The 24160-nt window shown below is 40.7% G+C and overlaps 1 protein-coding gene and 1 long non-coding RNA gene across 2 annotated transcripts; one reads left to right on the top strand and one right to left on the bottom strand.

Moving 5' to 3' along the window:
• The first annotated feature begins 16 nt into the window (after nt 1-16).
• Nucleotides 17-13801, top strand: LOC132592636 (uncharacterized). Its single transcript, XR_009558130.1, has 2 exons — nt 17-162; nt 2547-13801. It is a non-coding gene; the product is annotated as an uncharacterized LOC132592636 (long non-coding RNA).
• Nucleotides 12580-23588, bottom strand: MGARP (mitochondria localized glutamic acid rich protein). Its single transcript, XM_035111783.2, has 4 exons — nt 23227-23588; nt 20983-21086; nt 19637-19742; nt 12580-15176 (listed from the first exon to the last, which is right to left on the bottom strand). Exons 1-4 carry the CDS (start codon nt 23303-23305, stop codon nt 14941-14943), a joined length of 525 nt encoding a protein of 174 aa, XP_034967674.2. The 5' UTR covers nt 23306-23588; the 3' UTR covers nt 12580-14940.
• Between the last annotated feature and the right edge of the window lie 572 nt (nt 23589-24160).

A 24160-nucleotide genomic window follows, 5' to 3' on the forward strand; every position in this document is an offset into this window, starting at 1 on the left:
ACATGCTCGCGCACCTGAGGCGCCTCCGCCGAAGGGGCGTGGGCGCGAGGGGAGCTCGCGCACGACCCGTGTCCCGGCTGACGACGACCGTCGCTCCTGTATGTACTGTACAGTACTGTTGTTCTTTGCGCCCAGCAGCAGCAAGCAAACTGGCCCGGCTTGGTAGGCTTTTATGATCCGTCTTCTCTCTCTCTCTCTCTCTCGCACACACTGACTGACTAGCTTGCTGCATCCTGAGGAAATGCAGGCTCCGTCTAGGGTGGCATCCTGTGTGCCCCGTCTAAAATTGCCCAACTGCCCCCCACCCACAATGCAGCCTTAAGGGAGAAGATAGCTCGGGGGAACCCGTTTGTTTGCAGGGGGTGGGATTTAGCGCACGCATGCTTCGAATTCTTATTTATTGAATTTATATACCGCCTTTCATCCAAAGATGCCAGGGCGGTTTACTGCAATGAGAACACAAAATGCCTATCACAATTACAATAACCAACAAGTCTCATTAAACTTGTATGGGACTTAGGTCTGAGTGGGCAGGTTTAGGATCCTACTGCATAGCTGAAATCCATGACATAGCTGTCAAGTTTTCCCTTTACTCGTGAGGAAGCCTATTCAGCATAAGGAAATTTCTTTTAAAAAGGGAGAGATTGACAGCTATGATCCATGGGGAACCTCAGGCCTGGGGTCTGGATGCAGTCCTCCAGGACTTTATATCTTTCTAGCCCTGGAGACTTTCTGCAGGAAGCACCCGGCCCTCAGAGCTTGATCCATGCCCTTCTTGAGTGCTTTTGCTTGGCTGGAATGTGTCCTTGAGCTGTGATAATGCCTCTTGGGTAGAGCAATGGGTGTATAAAAACATCTGCCTTTTACATGGCTGGGCTGCGTGACCTACTGTTCAAATATAAGAGTCGCATCTGTTGGCTCCACCATCTCTTTTCTCTGGCCCTACCCATGGTAGGCATGTGTTCCCCAGAAAGTTACCCACAAGACCATGCGGCCCTCAGGGTAAAAAAAGGCCCTGGTTATATGCTGTTACTTGGAAGTAGCACCATTGGTCCCAGCAGAACGCATTTCTGAATAAACATGAATAGGCTTTGGCTGCACAGCTGTGTAGAGAATTTGGACTTTGGGCAGTTGTAAAGAGGGAAAATAACAAAAGGTACTAGAGCCATTTAACAGTTGCTACTTTCCCTTTGTTTTGATTGTAAGTGCTTCATCTGTTTGAGGTCAATATGCTAGTCATCCATTAAGCAGAGGACCTACTCCCAACTGTGTTGGCCATCCACCTGTGGAATGATGCCAAATCCTCTCTGGCATCAGCCTGCAGAAAGCCCCCAAATGGGAGGGGGTGGGCAGGGAAGGGCTGAGACAGCCCTGGATCCCAAACTAGCCCCACTATCATCTCCTGATGATGTCAAGCCTGATTTGCCTGTCCCAGCTGGCATAAACTGTAGATTGCAGATGTGGCAACGGTCCTGACACTTTTAAAGTCCCGCAATTCCCTAATTGGGGTTTGAATTGCAGTCAGCCCTATGCGGTGACCATTTCCATTGTCTACTGAGGACTGTCTCACAATGCAATTCTACACCTGCCCATTCAGGAATTTAAAAAAGAGGTGTACTCCTAAGTAAGGGGCTGTATCGGAATGTAAGTCTTGTTGAACTCAGTGGCACATAAGAAGATCACACTGTCAGTAAAAAAGTATTTTTATTCATCTATAAAAAGAAGCTTGTTTGAAAGTGGCCCATTGTGACTGAGAGATTGGGTGGCCAAGGGAAAGAGGATGGGACTCTTGCACTTTCAATAGTTATACAGAAGAGGAAGCTTCAATTGATGAAGTTTGTTACACAAGCTAAATCTGCTGAAATCCCATCTTCTGCACAGCTGTTAAAGGGGCATGAGACCTGTCTTTAAAGCTCTTAAAGTGGCAGGAGCCCTCTCTCCAGATTGCATCGCATTACAAGATTCTGATCCCAGATGCCGCACTGCAAGTTGCAGCCTTGCTTAGTGCCTAGGCACCTTGAAAGGTGTTTATATGTTCAGGTACTGTTCCAGGGCAATGACCTGGCAGCTCTGACTACAAGTTCAGTTTCTTCCTGTGGCCTTGCCATCTACTTTCTGGTATCTACCTACATCCTATCTACAGAACAATATTTCATCAGTCTCTTTGTTTAAGGATTAAGCCAACTGATAAGGTGTCAAGGACATAGACCTTAAACCAGGGGCTTCTGGCTGCTCATGTCAACCTGTTTCCTAAATATAGGGTGGCCTGGTGAAAACAGGACAGGGCTCCTACACCTTTAGTAGTTGTGCAGAAGATTCCAGCAGCTGTAGTTTGTGTAGCAAGTTGCATTTCCTCAAATTATCTTTCCTACCCACCATTAAAAGTACAGGAGCCCTGTCCCTTTTTAGTATCTGGATGTTCCACTTAAGAAACCATGGATTGGCTTCTCTCAGATAGGTTGGTTCATTTGTTTTATTTAGCATTATTGAACTATATCTCTGAAATGTCTCACCTCTTAACTCTTCCTTCCTAAATTGTTGTTTAGTTGTGTCTGACTCTTCGTCACTCCATGGACCAGAGCACGCCAGGCACTCCTGTCTTCCACTGCCTCCCGCAGTTTGGTCAAACTCATGAATACATAATACATAAATACGACCAGCCAAATGTCAGCGGTTATCCAGATTCTGCTATACTTCAATGGTTTCAATATTGTGTATGCTAAAAACATGGGTAGCTTTTGCTCAGTTGTGCAGCAGCCATCAAGCCTGATCCACTGAATTCAGTACAACCTACCCCCAGTGAAATGTGCAGAGAATTGCAACCTTTCAGATATTTGAGTGTCATCTCTGTGTGCAAAATCCTTTTTAAATAGTCTCTTAGGAAGTATGATGTACAGTAGTTGTTAGACTCAGCCTTTCTGAACCTTGTGTCCCCAGATGTTGTTGGACTACAAGACCCATCATCCCTTACCTGGTCCTGATATCCAGGCATCATGGAAGTTGTAGTCCAACAACATATGGGCACCCAAAGATGAGAAAGGCTGGATAGTGTGTTGAACTAGGACCAGGGAGACCTCACTTTATGTAAAAACTACCTCTCACCCTACAGCACCTCACAAAATTGTTGTGAGGATAAAACAAATGGGCCAAACCATGCCATTCCTGCTACATATCAAACAGCTGCCATCTCTGTTATCTGTTTGATAATATATATTGTCCTGTTGAAGGCCTTCCTTTTCGAGTGAAACCTTTAAGTAGAGATTTCTTTCCCAGTCTGTATCTGTGTTGGACTTGTTTTTAATATGCTTTCATTATTGATGTTTTCATTGTTAAATTGCTTTGGGGTGTTTTATGGGGAGCAGTTCATAAATGCTATAAATAATGATGATTATAACACACTGCCTTAAACTCCTTGGAGGGAAAGTGGGATATATATTTAGTAAATAAGTTCCCATTGCAGTTGGGTTTACTGTTTCCCCCCCCCCTTAAATAGTACCTAAACTCAAGACAGCCATCTTCCCCCACAACCTCTCTCCTATGCTTCTTACACCAGGTTGATTTGCAGACAATAGTACTTATCTTTATAGCAGGAAAAGCATTATTTGCTGGAACTGGAGATATAGTTGGTTTTAGACAGACAATATCCTGAGCATCACATAGTTATCTAGTAAACTTCACTCAGTCTGGTTGACTCTGATTATGCAAGACTTCCTAGATCCCAGCCTCAGGCTTGAAATCAAAGGCCCTTTGTTACATTTTCCGCACCTGACTTTCTCTGTCATGTCATCAACACACCTCTTTGCTTGCCAGAGTCCAGGTGACAAGCTGAGGGTTACAGATGTTCTGTGTATCAGTTACTAACCTGGTGGGAATTATTGCCAGGGTGATCACTTCCAAAAGAAGGCTCTTGTGCCTTTAATGGTTGTGCAGAGTTCATAGAAAATTTTGGCAAAGGCAACTTGTTGTGCAAGGTCGAGAAGCTACACTTAGCTGCAGTCCCTTGTCTGTACAGCTGTTAAAAGAGACAGGAACCCTTTTCTGTTTTGCTTCTAGTCAGTCTGTCCTCAGAGGGGGAGAGATCCACTTTTTTCACCATGATATCCCTGTTTTCCCTCATTCTTCAGTATGAGATTCATTGTTAATGTACAGGTAATCCTAAAACTTCCTAATTCAGATTACTTTGGCAATTCTCAGGAGGAATTGGCAGGGAAAGAGCTGCATAGTAATGTGATGCTGATATATAAAGTGCCTTTCATTTAATTGGGAACATGCAACCTCTTGTTAGTTTTCAGCCTTATTTGTTTAAGGTGAAAGGAAAAGAAAACTGAACAAGGAGGAGCTGAGCTGTGTTTCATAGGGTATGTATGTTAGGATAGGGACGGGGAATCTGTGGCTGTCCAGATTATCTTGAACTCTAATTCCCATCATCCCTAACTATTGGCCACGCTGACTAGGGCAGATGGGAGCTGAAGTCCAAGGAGATACCGTATCTTGATAAGGACTTCCACAAACTATACATGTTGTGATATGGGTTATGAGTTTGTTTTAAATATGCAGAACTTGTCTATGAACAAAATGATCTAAGCACCAAGGAATAATGAGCTGTTCACCACAACAGTTCTACAAAGACTTTTCCTTATTTGTAAACTATAAGAATTCAAAACTTCACAAGGCTTATGAAGTTTAACCTCATTAAACAAACATGTTTTATATCTATGACAAGTGGAAACAGCGTTAGAAACAGATATGAAAGCTAGGAGCTAAAAGGCACCTTAAACCTAGGTTATGGGCACAACAACAGAATGTCTAGGCACACTTTTTAATAGCAAGAATACAAAGCTGAAAATGAATGAACTGCAGCTAAAATATTATGTTCATTTTTCACATGGTCTAGTCTTTCCCCTGCCTTCCCCCCTAATATTCTTAAGAGGGTCTCTTCTCCAGTCTTCAGAGAGTAGCTGGAAGTGGGGAGGCAGAAAAAGATCCTTCTTTCCTTCCACTCTGCAGTTTTAATTTGAAATCTTAAGTGCATTACTGCGCCCAGAGCTCAGAAACTGCTCGCGCTAATGAAATTCCTTGTCGAAAAATGCACAAAGAGCAATGGGAGTTTCGAACACTGAGTGGAAAAGTTTACAACTGTGGTAGTTTGTGCCTGGGAGAACATCAGAACACTTCTTATCCAGGTGTTGGATTATTATCTGAATCGTAAATGGGTTTTTGAAGGTAAAGTTGCCCCCGTTTGGACTCTTGCCCAATAAAACAGAACAAAATTATGACCAACCAGTTACGTTGCAAATCATTCCAGTTCACTGTTAAGAAGAACTGTGCTTCCTTTAAAATATATTTAATAAAGCCACTATTTTCCACTGAAAGAAAAGAACATTAAGAAATCCCGTATATGTTGTTGTTTAATGTTAGATATGTTGCTAGTTGTATGTTTGTTTGTTTGTTTGTTTGTTTGTTTTAGTTCAAAAGCTTCCAGCAACCGAACAGATTTTGACTTGGTGCCCTCTTCTGTTTGACACGTGTCACTACACTGAAAGCACCTAGTTGGTCACCAAGCCAATTTTAAAGTTTCTGCTACTTGCATGAAAAACTCTAGATAAAAGGCACAATGATCAGCTAACATAATCCAGGCCAGATTATTGGTTTGCGATAACACAAAGGGAGGCTTTTTCACTGGTGGCAAGGGATGTAGCTCAGTGGTAGAACATCTGTCTTGCATGCAGAAGGTCTCAGTTTCAATCCCTGGCACTCCCAGAAAGGACTGGAAGAGAATCCTGGCTGAAATTCTGAAGAGCTGCTGCTGGTCAGTGTACTGTAGATAGTACTGAGCTGATTCAGTATAAGGCAGCTGCATATGCTCCTTTACTGGTTTGGAATGTCCCGCCTGCTGAAATAGGATAGACCCCATTATGGTTGCCATTCTTCCAGCTCCTGAAGATACTCCTGTTTTAAGTAAGCATTCCCCTGAGGTAAGCTTCTGATTTTATTTTAACTGTATGCTTTTTTATTTATTGTTTTATTATATGTTTTAATTAAGAATGTTTTAATGCCTAGTGGAATCTGTGAATACACTGTAGTGCCCACAATTCTTTGAGGATGTGTTACAGATCACACAGCCTGGATTCCTCTCTTCCTGTCCTCTTCGCTCCCTGGTCTGTATGCTCCTGCCTCCCCATGCTCCTTGCTCTTCACAGCCCTTTCTGCTCTTAGGCAGTTTCCCCTTCCCAAATATAACCGTTCAACCAATGAGCGGAGGGTGAATTTGCAGAGGTGTGGAATCCAATCTGTTGGGTAAATATATCAGCCTAATTTGAAGTGATATCGCTCCTTTAGTAGTGTATGCATCTTTTTAAAAGAGTGTTTCTTTAGTAGAAAACTACATTCTTAATGCCAATACAGGCTTTACTTCAAGCTAGTTCAGATTTTTTGGGGGAAATAAGATTTGAGATATCTCTCTTCAGCACATACTGAACCTTAACAATGTGTTCATGGTCCTGAATAAGGCCATAGTCCCAATGGCAGTTAATGGGGGGGGGGAAAGGCCTACTCCCCCCAAAAGGTGAAACTATACTTTATGGATGTTAACAACTTGGTGCAAACTGACAATAGTACATAGTTCTGAACTGAAGTAATAATCTACACAAATCATGTTTGCCACTAGTGCCAGGGTCAGTCTATTCCTCTACTGGAATTTTTATCAGTGATTTCCAAAAGAAATTAATGCTTAATTTAATATATGAATGGTTAAATTGTTCACTGATGAATCTTCGTGATTATTACAAGGATACAAAATTCTACTGCCTACTTACAGCTGTTATTCATGGAAATCACAGTACCTTTGCTTTGTGATGCAACCACACAGATCCAAGGCATAGAGGCTCCTCCAGTCCATCATGAAACCATCCTTCATATTCATGAATAGCATTTTAAAGATCCCAGATGCACTACTGCATTGTACAAAATAGGGATCTGAAGCACAAATTCTTTCAGACCATCTCCAAAAGTCATGACATGACAGATGCAAACACAACATCGGAATAACAACAAGTGTGTTGGCCAACATGGTCTGTCAAACTAATAAAGAATGCTCAAAACCAGGAGAATGAGATGTGTTAGCAAAACACACTGATGAAGACGACAGTGGGCTAGCTGCAGTATGATCACATTATTCTGTTCTGAGTTAGTGCCAGGTTATCAACAGGATATTACATTTGAAAGCAAAAGGAAATAGTAAATTGCCATGAATGTGCCCTAAGGAATGTACTGTAATCTTTCCAAGAGTGTATTCCTTGTAGACTGAACATTATATATCCCTTTTAAAGCCCAGCTATGTTTTGATAAATGGCTCTGTTATAGGTAACCAGAGCAAAAACTCTCATTCTCAGCACATTTACTTAAAAGTCAATTATGTTAAAGCCAATCGGACTTAATGCAGAGATCTTTTCTGCATTCAAGAAAACACTTGGTCAGAATAATCTTGCCTATATCGAGAGATCTGTTTTTACTGTCGTATATCGGAACAAGGCATGTAGTTGTATCAGGGAGGAAAAGATAATTTCCCAGTAAATTATAATGTGCCATCCTACTGATAAGAAATATTTGTCATTACCGTTGTGAGGTCATAACAGAGGCATGTTCAGCATCATCCCATAGGCCCCTCCCTGCTTATTTGTAATCCTTTGTAGGAATTCCAAATGACTATTTTGTGGTGGTCCTTTCCTGTCTTTTTGCAGGCCCATGTTAAGCCCAATCAATAGTGGGAGTGAAGGCAGGAAAATGACCATACAGTGGTACCTCGGTTTATGAACACAATTGGTTCCGGAAGTCTGTTCATAAACTGAAGCGAACTTTCCCATTGAAAGTAATGGAAAGTGGATTAATCCGTTCCAGACGGGTCTGCGGAGTACTTAAACTGAAGCGTTCATAAACTGAAGCATGGGTGTAATTGGTTCCGGAAGTCTGTTCATAAACTGAAGCGTTCATAAACTGAAGCAAACTTTCCCATTGAAAGTAATGGAAAATGAATTAATCCGTTCCAGATGGGTCCGCGGCGTTCATAAACCGAAAATTCATAAACCGAGGTGTTCATAAACCGAGGTTCCACTGTATTGTGTTCCTCTTCTCCCTGGATCCAGAGTAGTATGGTAGAACACACATCCATTTTTCAAGCCTGTTACAGCCAATCAATCACTGCTTCCTCAAGGCCAAACTAGGCAAGATACAGAACACAGAGATGGTCTCTCACCTGTTTTTTGTTTATTTTTATTAAAATGCAGTCACTGAATAGGGGGTTGGACACACAGCAACAAGGATCTGGGTAGAATGATAGGACAAATGCCATGGCTGAGAAGTAGAACCAGTTTGTGTACGTATTACTGTCCTAAAATGCAGCTAGGTTGTTCCTTATCTCAATTAGAGTCAAAGCTGTATTGGGGGAAATGGCATCCAAACACAGTATTCCATAAGAAACAAGAGGATAGATGTGGATTGTGGCTAATGGGTGTATACCACTTCCAAAACTAGCAGTAGGAGGAGCACACTGGATAATTACTTCTTTGTACTGTCTCTCTCTTCTTATACTACCTCCTCTCCTTTCGCTTATTGTCTCATTCCAGCACTGACATTGGGCTCAAATGCCCATGCAAATAATGGATGGTAGAGCCTAACCAGGTTGTAATGCCAGGCTGCAATCTCAAGCACACTTACTGGGGAGTAAGCCGCATTGAGTTCTGTGCCACTTGCTTCTGATTAAAGTATTATTAGTATTGCATTGCATTATAAACATAATATGTAGGACTGTATAGTGTCTCCCCTGCTCATATAATGGGGTAGAGCAAAAAAATGTAAAAGAAGAGAGGGCTGTGAGCCTTCTTGCAAGTTCTAAAGATTCCAGTTGCACCATGGCTCATGACCTGTCAAATCAGTCTGGATCATGAACCAGTTGAAGCATGAAATGAGAGGTGGAGAGACAAGTGACTGTTGGAAGAGGGTCAATGAATGGCAAGAGAAAACAGACTTTTTCAGCAGAGCAACCCTGCAACAGGGTTTTAGATGCAGTGGCCAGACTACAACAAAATAACATCTGAAGGAAAGAGTCCTCTTTTCACACCAACCCTAGTCACTCTCAGCTATGTTCCAGCTACTAACCTAGTTATACGTCTTTCATTCTGACTCAGTTACAGCATACTGCTGTAAATGTTTGCTCAAAAGTAATTTCCAAGCCCATAGTTATTCCCATACACTGGGTGGCTTACCCAGACTTGCCTCCCACCAGCATGAAAGGGGTATTTGTGGGGACAGGCCATTCAAAATTCTTATGAAGAACAGCATGGGAATAATAAATATTTATTTTTTTATGCTTAGGTTAGAAATAAGTTGTTGCATTTACGTGAGGAAGAACTTGTTCCCGAGAAACATGTACAATGAACTATTTACACTGCCTAAGTCTCTTGAACTGTGTTAAGAAAACAAAGTAATCTCTGTGAATGAGACTTGTTTAGTTCTCTATGAACTTCATCTTTCATTTAATGAACTATTCTATTAGCTAACCCAGCCATCAAGACATTGTTCGCTCTAATGCAGAATGTCACATTCAAATATTTCTGAAGATATTTCTTTCTAAAAACTATGGAGCTAAAAGAATAGCAGATGGCTAGCATAACACAACTTGGAATTTGCCTGGAGCTGTGGACCAGCATGATCAAAAGCTGGAGTCCACTATAATTTAATTCATCTCTTAAATTGTGCATGTTAAATCAGTGGTACTGAGTAATGCACAGTAATTTTAACATACTGTATAGGCACACAAGCTGTTGCATTGCCATTGTCAAGTAGTATGGCATTTAGGGTGTTGCTTTTATGAAAAAACTGTAATTAGAAGACTATTTTCAAATTTGAACTTTCTGCAGAGTTTACGTTATTTTAATAAAGTCATATCCAAGGGAAGAATATTCCCGTATGTTGGCAGGGGCTGAAAGCTGTGACTAGTGGCATCCAATGTCTAAAGTTATTCAAGATCAGCACCAACAGAGCGCTCCAAACCATGTCTACTCAGTAGTGTGAATGAATTAAATTAAGCTTACTCACAGATAAATCATGTTAGATTTTATAAAACATGTTAGATTTTATTATAAACAAGTCCCCCTGCAAATACGCACACAGACACAAATTCTCAGGTCAATTTTCCAATGTAACTCTTAATCTGCAGGTTTCAGTATCTATTCAGTTGTTAAGATCTGCAGAAGAGCCTCTTCTCTGGGTGCTCCCACCTTCAAAAGTGAGGCATGTAGCAACTGGAGATACAGTGGTGCCTCACTAGACGAATTTAATTCATTCCACGGGTCTATTCTTATAACGAAAAATTTGTCTAGCGAATCCCATAGGAATGCATTTAATATTTTTTTTTTAAAAAGAATTGCCCATAGGAACGCATTAATTGAATTTCAATGCATTCCTATGGGAAACCGCGATTCGCTAGACGAATTTTTCGTTAAACGAATTTGTCTAGCGAGTCAACCTCCGCTAGAAAAATCCTTTCTTTAAGCGAAAATTTTGTCTTACGGGGCGTTTGTTAAGCGAGGCACCACTGTACCTTATTTGTTAAGCAAGGGAGGGCCCTACTTTGGGTTTCATATGGTGTCCAAATGATAGTACAGTATTATGCTTTTATACAATGATCTTAATCATCTTTCTTGTTTAGATTTACTGTTCCATTCGCTCTGTGATCAAATTATGGTTTTTAGCTGATTATATTAGTTTTTGTTACAAGTACCGTAGGTAGCTGTGTTGGTCTGACGTAGTCGAAACAAAATTTAAAAATTCCTTCCACTAGCACCTTAGAGACCAACCATGTTTGTCATTGGTATGAGCTTTCATGTGCATGCACACTTCTTCAGATACCTGAAGTATTTTTATTTTATATCAGTTTTTGTTTGCCATTGCGGATTTTTGGTATGTTTTTATATTATGGTAACAATAGGGGTTTTTTGGGGGGGGGTTGTGGTTGTCTTGTGGATTTTTTAATTATGAGAATTGATTTGGGAACTGTGAAGTTCAAAAGTGGCATATCAATCAATAATTAGAGAAGGAGGGGTTGGTATGGGACAATTGGAGCACATGTGAACAAGACGTATATAGTTTTATTTCCTTATGACAAAGAGCCATAATATGTATATTCAGTAGATTGTTAGTTAACTTTATCATCCATGGAACGTTTATTTAAAATGGCACAATTATGACAAACTAAAACCCACTGAATGCTCTGACAAATGGTATTTTAAAACTAACAGCAGGACCTTTGTACTGTCAACAGTTGTGTTGCAAAGCATAGCCACTCTGCCTGCATTTGCCATCGAGCCCTACTCTGCAAATAATCTGAAGAAAGTAGAAGTGCCAAAGTCTAAAATACATAGTAACTAATTGATGTTTAGGATTAACAAAAGACATTTCTGTCCATTACAGTCAAGTCTGAGTGGGGATAAAAGTTCAGTCTGCGAAATCCTTTTAAATGTCTAATTAAAGACATATGAATCTTCAAGTAAATGGCAATATTATCAATGCATGCATTTTTCTTTTACTATATTAATGGAAGCGAATTATTAATGCTCCATGAACATTTAAATGTGAATTAAAATAAAAAGGAAGAGCAAACAATAAGCAAAGGCATATGGGCTGCTTATCAGTCATTACCAAAATGAAATAAGATAACCCTAATTCTCAAGGCAAATGTAGCATGAAATAAACAATAGCATCTCTGGTGCATTAACTTAAGAAGGATGCATGTTAAACACATTTAAATTAAGTGTTGCTCTAGAATTCTGAACTGGTTGCTTTTTCTCTGCCTTTGTGTGCCACCCTCCATATGCAATGGAATCCTACAAAACTGCCTGCTTTTATTAAATAGAATGTACCATGGCAGGCTCTAGGGTTTTGTTGTCATCTGCACATACCCCATACACATTACACACAGACAAACATTGAAAACTGAACTTAATACTAAACTTTGACTAGTTTCTGGACCAAATTCACTAACACTGTTCAGCTCAACAAATCAGGACCACAAATCACAGCTCAAGGTTGGCTTGTGAATCTCAGGGTACTTTCGTTGCAGTTTGCTGTTAGTCAAACTTGATAATAGCATCAATTATAAAAACTCAGCAATTATTAAAAAAAAAATTGTGAGTGCGGCAGGATGTCACATGGTGTCACATGAGTCCAACAGATGCCCAGTTCTGACAACCTCTGATACTAGACTTGGGTCAGAACCATGTTTGTAGCTGAGGTATCTGCAATTTCTACACTATTCAACAGGCAAGCCAATTTCAAACTGAAAACGGTTAGCCTATTAAAGCTGTGTGCAAGACTGCAATAGATAGGGCAAAGTTTCCTCGGGTAACCATATGCATAGATTTATAGAACTGCACCCTTTCACTGTGTGACACCATACTAAATATTATCCTGTTACATTTTCAGCAGACACTGGTATCTGTAGAAACATAACACAGTAGACATAAACATAATTCAAGAAAGAACTACAGGTTTCACAAGAATGCAAACAAAAATTGTAAAACAAAATCCTTTATTAAGAGGTAGGCAAGACACCGATTTCAGCATTCTGTTTCCCTGTATCATTATTCCATGTGAAAATGATTGTAATTAGGAATTCAAATCTTCAATTCTGTTAATACAAAATATTTCAGCTCAATACTACATTACGACTGTGCTTACTAATTGTTGTTCCAACTATATGTGTGGGGAAAGGTGCTTCCCCCTCAAAAGTTGAAGTGTAAGGAAGACTTTAAAACACCTTTCTTTTGCAACTGAAATAAAGCAGCTATATTTCTATCTGATCTCCTAATGTTTTTGAATGAATTTAGCAGTTCCATTTGGAGATACAGTAATGGAAATCACCTATGTTAAAAAACAAAATTAACTTGAGTTTATTGTGCCAACTTGAGTACCTTTACATATTAAAACTGGAATTTCTCCAACTCTGCTTGTGGTTTTCACTTGTATTGCTTATATTTAATTGTATTGCATCTCATTATATCAGTGTTTCTATTCCATTCTCTTCAGCATGGAAATAGCAGTGTGTGCACATTATGCACACAGAGCTATTTCTAGGAAGCCAAATCGGCATTCTCATGAAGCCAAGGGAAAGCTGAAATACAGTAACAGACAATTATTTCCAACTATAAGGTCTGGAGTTCAGTTGGCTTGCCCCATACACAGCATTTCAAGCTTCATGACTGTGGAAAACTTCTTGACATCCCTGTTAGTTATTGATAAACAAAACTAAGCTAGCTAGATAAATATAATGCAGCTATTTACATAAAATGGGCCAGTTATATTACAAGAAAAAGTAAAAAGTCCCAAACAGACTTGGAAGTTTGTTTCATAGCTGCCAAGTTATCCCTTTTTTTAAGGGAAATTCCCTTATGCTGAATAGGCTTCCTCGTGAGAAAAGGGAAAACTTGGCAGCTATGGTTTGTTTGGGAATTTCTACCGCATTTATATCCCACCCTTTTCCCCAAAGAGCTCTAGGTGGCATACATGGTTCTCCCCCCTCCCCATTTAATCCCTCCAACAACAACCCTGTGAAGTAGGTTAGGCTGAGAGGCAGTGACTGGCCCAAGGTCACCCAGTGATGCTTCATAGCCAAGTGGAGATTTAAATTATTCTCCTCTAAGCTTTACCTGTTCCAATTCTTTCTGCGGTCTCCCAAGCCAATTTCCATACCCTTCCAGAGGACCCCTAAAACCTCCAGAACAGATTTTGGAAAGGTACAGAGTTCTTTGGGTATTTGCAAAAATCACCTCCCCACCCCCTTCCCTCTGGCAAGAGTGACTTGTCCAAATAAGGCTTGCTTCTATAAATTATTTAAGATCAGGTCTTTTTAACTGCAACATCACCGGCAATGACAAAACTGAACTCACGTTACAAATTACTTAATGATGGATACAAATCAGATGACTAAGGGGTGCGTTGGTACTGTAGAGCCGTTCCTACTAAAGGCCCATGTTTTATTCATCTAGTTTTTACCAGTTTAATCCTGAAGGCATTATCTGTGCTGAACAGTGTCAGGTTCCACTGGCCACTACATAAGAAAAAGAGTTGCAAGTAAATATATTTCCATGGCCAGCAATGAAACAGAGCCTAGAATGCATTCATGTTACTCACTTCCTGGATTGCAGCCATCAAAATTATTTTGGAATGATCTGATTTGGTCATTGTTTTTAGGGCTAATCAGAAATCACATTCTCATTCTTTGCATAACAAAGTCTGAAAAGCACTCAAAATTATAGGTGGTATTCTCTGCTTGTCTCTACTCAGAGTAGAAACATTTATGTTAATGGACATGTTCAACTTGGGTTCATTCGTTTCAAAGTATCTACCCTGAGTGAGACAAGCATTGAATACAACCCTCCAAATAATGGATGGCTTTGGAAATAGGCAAAAAATAAAAATGTTGTTTGTTTTTTTAAATAGTCAGAAAGGCAATGGATTTGGCAGCAGAAGAAAACCACACAAGATTGTGTAATAGTAAATATATTTCTAATGGGCCAAAATGCCTCTCTATGCACCTTACAGCTTGTGCATTTAGGAGGGAAAGAGCACACTGAACTGCACTCAATTCTATTTATAACACACTCTCAAGGTATGTTCAGCTATTTCTTCTGGACAAAACTAGGAGCCATCTACCACAAATGGCAAATAAGGGCTCCTTCTTCCAGAAATATTTTGCAACAAACTACCTAAAATAAGTTGTATGAATTAAACTTGGAAAGTGCAGCTGAAATCACATCTCATTTATATTAAAATTTAATTAAGGTTTTAAAATACAAGTTTATTCCGTGTGGAATACTATGTTAACGCGAGCAAAGCAGTGCTTCCTGTGATACAAGGTAAAATGCCTACAGATTTCGATTTGTAATGTTAACCTTGCGTTTGGGCTGCCTCTGAGCTGGAAGGAGCATCTTGCTCTTCTTGCACACCAGAGGATGCCTCTTCAACAGGCGATTCAACTTCTCTCTGTGCTTCTGCAGATTCAGTGTGCTTTTCATTTTCCACTTCCGATTCACCAGTAGTTACTGCCGCAGTCTCTTCTTCAACTGCATCCTTTACTTCTTCACTTGCAGCAATAGTTTCGTTTGCTTCTGTTTCATCGTTTTCTAAGGCGTCATTTAACATAACAGAGAAATCATGAAGCACAAACATGCAATGTGAAACAGGTTAGCCTGTTACCTTGTTAATATATGGAAAGAATATATAGCTTGAAGCAAATGATTACTATGAAGTATATAACAAAACAAACAGAAACATGCTACGATAACAGAATTATTTATAAATGTGCAGCAGTTAAAGACTGCAGCCATTGGGAGGGAAATGGCAAGGATGCCACTGAAAAGAGGCTCAGTTCATGTTCATATTATATGTTTAATATATGAATGATATTATTAAAGCCAACCTTAATAGGCTGCTATGTTTAGAAGCTGCTGTAGAGCATAGCATCATGCTATAGAGCTGCAAATTAAGAAACAACAAAAATCTGCTCAAACCACATGTCAAACCATACTATCACCTGGATGAAAGAGCAGTTTGTGTGTGCAGGAACAGTATTGTCGTACTTGAAGTCCTGAGATGCAATGAATTCTCTGTCCTTTTCACCTGGAGGAAATGGCTCTGCACATTCCTTCTACTGAAGTAGATCTCGAGCCAACCACTTAATAGCGAGCCAACCACTTTGAGGGTTTTTGGGTTTTTTTACAAGCAAGCGGTATAGAAATACGAAATTAATAAATTGTAGGTTTGATGTGAATGTTTAAACTGCTGCAAATGTCAAAAAACACCAAAATGCAGGAATAAGACAAGTGCTATTTGTGAGCCCAGCTTTCCCCCTGTTCATGGAATGTGATTCCATTATTATCCGTGCTTTTGCAATAAATGCTGAAGTCCACTGAAACATCCCAGCCTAGAAACCCAAGGACATGTTTTCAAACAGGGATTGTAACATTCTAGGTAAGAAGGAGTGCAAATGAAGATGTAATCGAACAGGCACAGCACCACACAGATGAGAACAGTGACCCACAAGCTTTGTTAGCTGACAGACAGCAGCCCAATTGCCAAACAAAGCTGAGGAGAAATTTAACAGACAATGACATGCAAAGATAGGTATGTGAACAAAGGGAGAGAGACACTGTCAGGTTTAATAATGATTGGCTATAAAGAATATAATTATTTGATGTGATCAAAACATCCAAATATCAAAGTTTGTACTGAGAAGTAAGTATTTCGTTTAACTTTGATAGTAACATGAATAGGGACAAATATTTTAAGTTTTTGGTTTATGTCACATCATTCTCTTATCTATTGGTACAGCAATGTGTTTTTAAGACTTGAATAAACTGGCTTTTAAAAAGATCCAGCTCGTCTTTTTCCTGCTAAAACAGAGACCATACTACCCAACTGTGTCCCTCTATATAACAGATTTCCAGAAAACTAACCTGTTCACACAAAACACAGATTGACAAGCAAGATAAGTGTTCAGGACCCTTTATTGGACAGTCAATTACAAGTGTATTAATTCAAAACAGCCAGTGTCCTAAGAGTGCCAAGTTATCTTCTACAGGATGTATTTAAGTTGTGTTTTATCTTGGCCTTGAAAATATATAACTATTGGGGAGTATTCTCACAAAAATGGAGTTCTATAAGAGATGGTTTTCTCAAGTTTGGCTGCGAAGTATACAACGATGGACTGTCCTTAAAAAAATTAATTCCTCGGTTTTGGAAAGATTTCCTTTGTATTTTATTCTGAAAGTGTAAAAGCAGAGGAACAATTAGAAAGATTTAAATACAACCTTTCTAGTGCAAGAAAGATTAATACAGCAAAGGAGATCAGAAACAAGAGTAAGAGAAGGAAACAGAAAATGGAACAAGAAATTGCATGAACACACTCAGAAAATTGCAAAAACTAATTATTCTGAAAACTGGAAAGTTAGCATACACTATAAACACCATTTTGGAATTTTACAGGTTATTTCTATTAACATTTCCCCATTCAGTTCAATGTCAAAGAGCTGCTTCACGACAAAAAACCATGGGTTTGCCTTTGAGTGCATACATAACAGGAAGCTTCGGCATGCATTATTTTTTCTGCAATACCCATGTTTGTCACATACATTTTTCAATTTTGAGTGTACACTTAACACATTATAGGTGTACAGCTGAAAAAAATATAACGTGTGAAGTAGCCTAAAGTCTTCTGCTGAGAGGTTAGAGGTTTTGTCTAATTTTGTTTTTTAAGACGTAAAGTATAGAAAAAGAGTTATGGGTTTTCCAAATTATAGGTGAATTTGAAAGGCATGAGGGAAATCTAATATTTGCTTTTCTGAATGTTTCATTTGTTAAGATAATTTAAGCGGACAATTTAGATGGCGGTAAGGTCATTTATGAAAGGCAATAAAGGGTTAGGGAAGGAAGAATATCAGATACCCAGCACTCTTCTCATGACAAGGCACATGAAAAGAATGCAGAAAGACAAGAAGAGTTAAAAATAGCATAAACATATTATTCAATATAAATGTTTTAAAAGGGGGGCGGGACAAAAACCAGGTCAGGTAAATGCAATTTGATTGCATTTACTACGTCTAGGTAGGGAAAAGAAAAGCAGCTACATATGTTGGGTGGAATCCAACAGTGCACATTTCTCAGAGAATAGAAACAGTTGGGGGAACAGATACCCCTCGGAGGGTTTCAGGGTAGCCATCAGAAAAGATTTAAGGTTCACAGGGGGCTGGAGAGAGGAGGAACGGAAAAAGAAGTGTGCTCCTGTGACAGTGGATAGTGCTCAGGTAGTCTGAGGATGCGTTCAGTGGCTGAGCTGATAGCTATTTGCAATGTCTAGCCCTGTAACCGCAATCTTAGGCAGCAATCCTTTGTATACTGGGAATAAGTCTCACTATACACACACTCACAAAAAAAACCCTTATTTCTGAATAGATATGCATAGGAGCGAACTGTTTACAATTTAACTGTGTTAGAAGTACTACGTATTACATAAACTTACTAGGCAACCCTATACATGCCTACTTAAAAATAAATCCTATGTAGAGCGTACTCTCAGGAAACTGGGTATAGGGTCACAGCCTTTTAAACATAACTTCATCCCTAAGCTGAAAGAGCTTCCATCAAAGAAACAAATCCTAACTCACTGACTATTTAGTGAGATTAATAGAATTTAAGCACATTTCTATATACTCAGCATCACTATCTTAATGATCCTTCAGTATGAACTGTATGAGTGAAAACATGTTGGTTTATTCCTGAGTTAAGCCACAGTTCAAACTGAGTTCCATCTACAGTATATACCTTCTTAGTTATTTCATACTGAAATATTTTCATTTATTTAAAATATTAAGCAAATTATAGACATAAAAGCAGTCATTTCAGGAAGCCATTTGGCAGTGCTCATTTAGTTATAATAAGCAGTAAAAGGTAAAGATAAAGGGACCCCTGACCATTAGGTCCAGTTGTGACCGACTCTGGGGTTGCGGCGCTCATCTCGCGTTATTGGCCGAGGGAGCCGGCGTACAGCTTCGAGGTCATGTGGCCAGCATGACAAAGCCGCTTCTGGCAAACCAGAGCAGCACACGGAAACGCCGTTTACCTTCCCGCTTGGAGCGGTACCTATTTATCTACTTGCACTTTGACGTGCTTTTGAACTGCCAGGTTGGCAGGAGCTGGGACCGAGCAACGGGAGCTCACCCCGTCGCAGGGATTCAAACTGCCGACCTTCTGATCAGCAAACCCTAGGCTCTGTGGTTTAACCCACAGCGCCACCTGCATCATTTAGTTATAATAAGCAGTACTAGAGAAAAATTCCCTGGGTTTTGTGTATAGAATTTCCCCCATCAATGACTAAGCTGTGCACTATATTCAGAGCTTTCTGAAATTCCTGAGCCATCAAGGTGCTGACTGACTGGAATTATGATCTCAAACAAAACCAGTTTTGTATTTTTAGTGATATGAGTTCTGTATTTAGTTATCTTTCCTTAAACATTCAACCTTCAGCGCTTAATATTTTTTCTCTGTGATGCTTAATGAAATCTTTTTTAAAAAAACAACAACAACCAACCCCAGACTATGTGTTACATGAACTGAATCGCTTTCAGGAATGTCTTTGCATTTTAGTTGCAACAAAATGATCAAATGTATCTGAGCAAGCTAACAATCATGTGTGTAGCCAAGTGGGGCAGCTGCCCCCCCCCAATCATGTAAATCAATAAAAATACTTAACTAACTGAAGTTCTGGGGGGTTCCAACATAAAGCGTGCCTCCCTAACATAAATCCTGGCTATGCCCATGATAACAGCAGTAATGTATGCATACGTAGCATATAAACCTTGCAACCAATAATATTCTAGGACCTAGGAGCCATTAAATTAGAACCATTGTAGTCCTCTCAAAAATAATTAAATATAACTCTGATACATAGCCATGTAAAGTCTAACATAAAGTTCAACAGATTAGCAGCTTCTATATTTCCACCCCCTACTCCTGTCTTTGCTGTAAAATGCCCTTAAGACAATTAACTTTGAAGTATCATTTGTAAATGCATGCATTCTCAACTTACCCTGAGGAGGCCACGGTTTTGGTTTCCATTCTGCTGCAGTTCTTTGCTGCATATCACTGATACGTTCATTATACCTGGCCTTGTCAGAAGAAATCGTTCTGTAGGCCTAAAAAATAATAATTACACTTATCTCCATATGCTACGACTGTGTTCTTTGCTTTTCCTATTAATTTTTATAGTTTGCAAAAGTAATACATATCATCAAGGAAAAAAATGAATCCAATCCCACACAATCTGGAGCTCTACCCACTTCAGTTTGGGGAATGCTTGTAGTGTCAGAACATAGAAAAACAAACCAATTCCCCATGATTTTTTTTAATGTAGATTTGTTTTCTTACACAATCCATAGCTATGGATGATACAATCTTAAATTAAATAGCTGCATGGGACTGGGAGCATGACTTTCCCAGCACCAACACACATACTGGTCCCCTGCTTAAGACTGCAGGCTCTTTGAATTCATCATATTGATTGAACAAACTTTATGATTATTATTTCTAATGTCCATATTTGACATGAAGACTATACTAGAATTGCCACTGACATTTGCTTCCAATATCCAAGAAAACCTTTCTTGTAAAATTATCCTAAAACCCATCTATTGCTGGGTACAATCACCTTGACATTTAGGATATGTCTAATATTAACTTTAAGTCATCATCATTGAAGTCAGAAGGATTTACTTCTAGTAAATGTGCATAGCCTTGGCCTGTAGTTCTAGTATTTTCTTTCTGGGTGAATTTAGTTACGCAGTCTGCTTTGACAGGAAAATGTGCATTAATATTACTGCATTATAGCAATAAGCAGAAACAAGTCCAACCCCAGTTAAGAATCCAGCTTTAGTGGTTTATCATCAAAAAGTTATTTTGGAATGGAGCACTCTCATAATCATTACTTATTATTTTCCTTAAAATTTACACATAAATTTAGTCCATAAATAAGAGGTGAGCAACTTGTTGCCCCTCTCCATTTGCTGTTGAACTCCAGTTCCCATCAATTCCAGCCATCATGGTCAATGATCAGGAATGATGGGAGTTATAGTTCAGCAATATCTGGAAGGCCATAAATTCCCACCTCTGCCATAAAATGTTGGATTAAACACTTGACTTTTGCAACACAACCCAATGCATGTCTACCCAAATCCCATCAGTTCAATGGGGATTATTTCTAGGTAAGCAGGTACGTATATAGGATTTTGGTCTCAAAGTCAGCAGCTTGCTACCAGAAAACATTGCAAGCAAAGTTCCAACTTAAATTTTGGTTTGACTGCATTATCATTTCTCTATCCTGTTGGGAAGATTGAGAGTTTTTGGACAATGTAAACAGATGTGTAAAAAAGCACTTACTAAAAAACCTCCTGCAGCAGTAGCACCAGCAACGAGCAGATAATAAATAATGTTCTCCCCAGAAGATCCAGGAACGCTTCCAGATGACATCTGGCGGAAAGGTGCTTCAAAAACGAAAGCTATAATATTAGTGATAATACTAAAAATACAAAACAAAACAGTAAGCTCAATGTGCTGTAATTGAGATAATCTAGATATCTTTTTAAATAAATGTATCAGCTACAAATCTCATAATGTAAGATAAAGACAGGATCAATAGTTCTTTGGATCATACAAATCCACTGTTACACTTAGCATTTTCATAAGTTATTGGTAATAAATCAAACTGACCAATTAACAAGAGAAGCAGTTGTTAATGCTGTCCAGGATTTTCAGTGAGTAGCCTTTCCTAGTCCTACCTGGAGACACTGAGGTCTTCAGCATGCAAAACCTGTACTCTACCACTGAGCTAGTCTTTTCCCATAAGAACAACATGATGCCCTTTCACATGAGAAGGTGAATCCCAGGAAAATATTCTGCACCTGATGAATGGCACAGAATAACCAGGTGATTTAAAGTGAAAATATAATTTTAAGACATTTGTAATGTGGACTTGAATATGCTGACCAGAATGAAGTTTAAGCCAGGTGTTCATTTGTTTTTTGAAAGGGGCATGATAAATCAGTTGATTAGACTAGAGCATGGTACTGAGAACACCAAGGTTGCAAGTTTGATCCCCGTATGGGATAAGTGCATATTCCTGTGTTGCAGAGGGTTGAACTAGTTACTAGATGATCCTAGGTTCTCTTCCAACTCTACAATTCTATGATAATGCAAATGTTGTAAACAGGTGGGACATGGATTTCTCTCCCTTGCTCCAAAGAGTTTCTCTAGTCTTAACCATCTTGTCTTGAAATTAATAATGTAAGATACCCGAGGACCTCATCACACAGTCCCTACCGCAATGCCCCATATAAGCACTCCTGGATAGTGTTTTTTCAATCAATAAATTCTGCAGATGTAAACTACATTGTTTTGGGAGAATTGTGGCAACTTCTTTCAAGACAGAACTTCTGCTACTGCATTCCTACACTACACAAATCACACTGTTATATAACTAGGAAAAACGCACAGTCATGTGGAATATGGCCATACACTCCTATTTGGTGTCACTAATGGGACTACAACCTTCCCCTATCCCACTGCCCAGGCCATTTCTTAACATGTGTATAGCATTTTAAGTATATGCTTGTCAACCTAAAAAAAAGAACAATGGAAGCACTAATCTGACTCTTGCCAATTCACAAAACTATCAGGGAAGAAATCATACTGCTTGGACAAAATCTCAGTCAAAAACAGTCACCTGTCCCACTGACAGCCCTCTTGTATTAAAGAGCAGTGTGGCTATCTCACCTGCAGCACAGCTAATCCAATCCATCCCCTGAGGGCAAAACAGATTACTAGACATGGGCTAGTATAAACAGTGTACAGTCCTTAACTAGCAGGATCCATCTTTCTAACCTAGAAAGGCCTAGATCATTCCTCGGTGATAAGAATGTGTACTGTGCAGATAGAGGACGGATTATTTTATGAGCAGAATCAGCAAGTTCTCCCAGTTTGTGCTACCTCAGCCACATTCCCATTCCCAATAAGGGAAACCACCAGCCCTTTATTAATTTTTTCCGGACTCTCCCTCTCCAACACCCTGCGCCGTTTTCTCTCCCTTCAGCCTGAATTTCTGTCAGCTGCTTACACATTGGCCCGGGTGAGGGGGGAGAGGGAGTGCTTCTGGTTGTCGTGGTTGGCAATTACATGCCAACCATCTTTTCCCCTCCGGTAAACAGTCCCACCCTGTTCTCCACTAGTCAAAATAACTTCGGAGGGGAAACAGAAAAACACAAGAGGCTCCGGTGGCTTTCTTCTAGGGGCTCAAGATGTATCTGCTGCTGCTGCTGGCTGCTACGCCGCCAGGAAGAGCCTCCTGGGTCTCGGCGGCACCGAGGGGCTGGGCGAAGGCGAAGCGGCTCTCCTGAGCGCCAGGAGCCGCGTCCTCTCGGCTCCCCTCCATTGCCTCAGCGCCGTGACCTTCGCGTCTCCTTTCCCAAGAAGCCAACGCAAACACCGGCGCCCTCAACCTCTGCGCGTCCTTCTTGCCCAGCAGAGCCACGCGGCTCGTCACGAGCCGCCGCTCCCCGTCTCGGCGTGCTTCTAGGGGGCTTTTATCGCCCGGCGCAGCCGCGCGTGCGACCCCCCCTCCAAACTCACCTTGTCGGCGGACGAAGGGGGCAGCCCCTTGCGTGAGGCGACGGGCCAAAGGGCGCCACGCGACGCTGCAGAGGTGCATGGTGGCGGCGGAGGCGGCAGCAGCAGCGCGGAGTCGGCTGCCGCGCAAGGGTTAGCCTGGTCGCGGGAGCGCTTCTCCTGTTGGGCGAGCGAGCGGACAGAGTGACAGGCGGAGACGGTGGGAGACTGGGAAGAGCGAGGCGGGGACGAAAGGCGAGACTTCTGCCAATCCAAGTGCGCGCGGCTCCGCCCTGAGTGCGTGCGCTCAGCTTGCCCTGCGGCTCTCTTCAAAGCGGCGGGCAGGGGGACCCGCCGCCTTTCCGTGCTGGCCTGGCCCCCACGGCGGTGGGGAGGGGGGACCTGCAAGGGGGCGGGAGTCTTCCCCGCTGCCCCCTCACCTTCAGCGAAACAGCCTCGACTAGGACAACGAGAAGGGCCTGCAGAACTGGGTGCGCTGAAAAGGGCAAGTGGGAGGTGCTGGAATGTGTCTGCTTTTGCTCAACAGAACGCACACAGACCACATGCATGCAAATCGCGCCCCAGGACGCCAGTGGCTTTGTATTTGCAGAATTGGAGCTCCGCTGTGTTTTGTATGTAACTTGGGGGACATTTAAGACGGGTGGATAAGTGCGGTTTCCACCCAACTGGCTGGAAAAGGGGCTCTTTCTGCCTGAACAAAGGTGCAGCCCCAGAATTTCTTCCCCTTTCATTCTTACAAGTAGCTGCACGCGCTCATACACCAACACTATTGATTCGGCACCTCAATAAACTGGCAAGACAGGTCAGTGCTGTTTAGCTAGGATCATGGTAATCATAGCTGCCAAGTTCTCCCTTTTTTAAGGGAAATTCCCTTATGCTGAATAGGCTTCCTCGTGAGAAAAGGGAAAACTTGGCAGCTATGATGGTAATATAAGTT

The sequence above is a fragment of the Zootoca vivipara genome, chromosome 9 (assembly GCF_963506605.1).
Source record: "Zootoca vivipara chromosome 9, rZooViv1.1, whole genome shotgun sequence".
In the NCBI taxonomy this organism is placed as follows: Eukaryota; Metazoa; Chordata; class Lepidosauria; order Squamata; family Lacertidae; genus Zootoca; species Zootoca vivipara.